This window comes from Mandrillus leucophaeus, unplaced genomic scaffold (assembly GCF_000951045.1).
Source record: "Mandrillus leucophaeus isolate KB7577 unplaced genomic scaffold, Mleu.le_1.0 Scaffold186, whole genome shotgun sequence".
NCBI lineage: Eukaryota > Metazoa > Chordata > Mammalia > Primates > Cercopithecidae > Mandrillus > Mandrillus leucophaeus.
This window is the reverse complement of record NW_012101876.1, coordinates 6,726,559-6,729,218: the sequence shown is the minus strand read 5'-3', so window position 1 is coordinate 6,729,218 and position 2,660 is coordinate 6,726,559. Positions and strand designations below refer to the sequence as shown.

Below are 2,660 nucleotides of genomic sequence, written 5' to 3'. Positions count from 1 at the left end.
ACACACACACACACACACACACACACACACACACACAATAAAATAAATAAAAATTATTTAGTACTAACTCCAAAGGGAGGAAGAGTGAATACCAAAATCTTTTGTTTGACCTAGGTCTAATAATTTTTAAAGTATAAAAAGTTTGTTTTGGAAAATATCAGTTTTTCTTTCAGAAGTGGAGAATTGAGGCAATCATCCACACATTTTAGGCCCTCAAACTGTCAGGAAAAGGGCAGGAAGAGATAGGGGTGGGGAAGAGGGGGAAAGTAAGATTTTGAGCTGAATCTCTTATTTTAACTTGAATCTAAGAATAAAGATGATTCAGTTCGCCACTCAATTTAGGGGTCAGGATTCCAAACTCTAGAGAATAGATAGTTTAAGCCATTTTGGGATTGTGTTCACAGAACAGCTGACCAGTTTCTGAAGCGTTCCTTAGAAATGAGGGAGCGAGTTCTAGGACCAGATCACCCTGACTGTGCTCAGTCTTTGAATAATCTGGCAGCTCTATGCAATGAAAAGAAACAGTATGATAAAGCAGAAGAACTTTATGAAAGAGCTTTAGATATTCGGAGACGTGCGTTAGCTCCTGATCACCCTTCTTTGGCATATACAGTGAAGCATCTTGCCATCTTGTATAAGAAAATGGTAAGTAATCCTTGGCATTCTTACATGTTTTACAACACATCAGTTAAGCCATAACTGCTATCAGCAAAATAATTTATCTTTATCATGGATAGGTTAGTTTACATGAGCTTTAAAAATCATGATTTAACTTTTAACAAGTAACTGAGCAGAACATTTAAAAATAATTATTTCATACTGAACTGGTTACATTGATTATTGATTCTGAAATAATATACTAGTAAATTAATATGCTGGTTTTGTTTTGTTAAATACATTCCAAGTACAAATGCATTTATTAGCATTCTAAATCAAACTTATTTTACATTTCAGAAGTTCTAAAATTCCACCAATATTAAGTTTGCTGTGTGAAGCAATGTAAACATAAGAAATCAGGGGACATCTTTGTAGTTGATTAAATGAACATTTTTATTTCATTCTTTCTTGGCTTTGCCTGTAATTAAATGTAACCATTGTTTGCCATAAGGTTCTATACTGAGTGATATTTGGAATTTTTACAGTTGTTCTCCAAAAAAAAAAAGAAAAAATCCAGGGAAGTCTGCTTTCATTTAGCATAGTTACAGAGCTTTGTAGACTATCTTTAGACTTTGTGGGACCATTACTGGTCATCCTGACACTGAAGTTGTTTTAGTAAGAAGGGTACATTGCTGCTCTTTCTGCCCAACTTTCAGATGAAATGAAGTAGTTAGAAAAATCTGGAAAGGATTTGGCAAGAAATGAGCTTTTTATTTTGATGCAATCTCCAAAGTATGTGCAATATGGTAAATCTAATTTAGCTGATACGTTTTTACTACACTAGAAACAGTAATAGTGGATGATCCTAAAGGATGTTCTGAATTATCAAAGGAAATGCTTTTGTATACAATGTAGCTTTAGATTTTCAGTTATCTATAAACTTAATCATTCAGCTGAGAGGAAATGCTTCTGAGATTTTTTTTCCTCAAAATTACCCTTTAATATGAAATTTTACGTATGAAGAAAGCTCTGATAAGATAGTATTTATTGCCTTATATTTTTGTTAGATTTAACTTTTGTTTTTTAGGGGAAACTTGACAAAGCTGTACCTTTGTATGAATTGGCTGTTGAAATTCGACAGAAATCTTTTGGACCAAAGCACCCTAGTGTAGCTACTGCCTTGGTGAACTTAGCTGTTCTTTATAGCCAAATGGTAAGTTCCCATATTTTAACGTTTTATCAGTGAATGATTTTATGGTATAAAATATAGATAAACATGAATTAGATACGGAACAGTAAATAGAATGAAAGACAATTTAAAGATATTTCTAATACTTCCTTTAGTACTTGAGAAACTATTGAAGTTAGACTTATATGAAGTCCCTTCCTCTTAGTGTAAAGCGCTGTTTAGTTCAGAGCATAGGATTAGTTTCTAAAGTTGTGGAGATACCCTACACCCCTCCATATAATATTGTACTTAAGCCTGTGGCATTTGATTATGATGGGCAAGAATCAGGTGGGGGACCCACTGGGCAATAAAGGAACAGGTTTTTGCTTACAGTATTGGATTATGGTCAGATGGTTACTGAGCTAGGTCTAAATCTTAAGTATCTGACTTTCTGTTATACTGCTGCTTCTATGATTATTCATAAATTAATCTGTTTATTCCCATCTTTTAGAAGGATATTAACATTTTAAAGTACTAATCAAAGTCGGTTAGCTTAGTCTAGAATACATTAATTTCAGAAACCCAGTGTGTTTAAGTGAGCATTATTATTTTTTTAATAAGAAAAAACATGCTGAAGCTTTGCCATTATATGAAAGAGCATTAAAGATTTACGAAGATAGCCTGGGTCGGATGCATCCTCGAGTTGGAGAAACATTGAAAAATTTAGCTGTGCTTAGGTAAGAATTTTTTTCACTTTCTTTATAAAGCCTCTTTTATTTGAAGTAGCTTTAATTTGTCTAAGAAGAGCACAAAACATGTATTACTGAATGTTTTCTTAGAGTAGGGAGGGGTTGTTTTTTGCTGATCGACTTCAAGAGGTACTAAAGTAGTATCC

The 2,660-nt window shown here is 33.3% G+C and overlaps 1 protein-coding gene across 1 annotated transcript in view; it reads left to right on the top strand.

The window, feature by feature from the left end:
- The window catches only part of NPHP3 (nephronophthisis 3 (adolescent)), a 46,439-nt gene that overhangs the window by 34,628 nt on the left and 9,151 nt on the right, over positions 1-2,660 (top strand). The window contains exons 23-25 of the mRNA XM_011977984.1: positions 405-645; positions 1,685-1,810; positions 2,387-2,502. Of these exons, the coding sequence (XP_011833374.1) occupies positions 405-645; positions 1,685-1,810; positions 2,387-2,502 (483 nt within the window). The remainder of the gene's footprint in view (positions 1-404; positions 646-1,684; positions 1,811-2,386; positions 2,503-2,660) is intronic.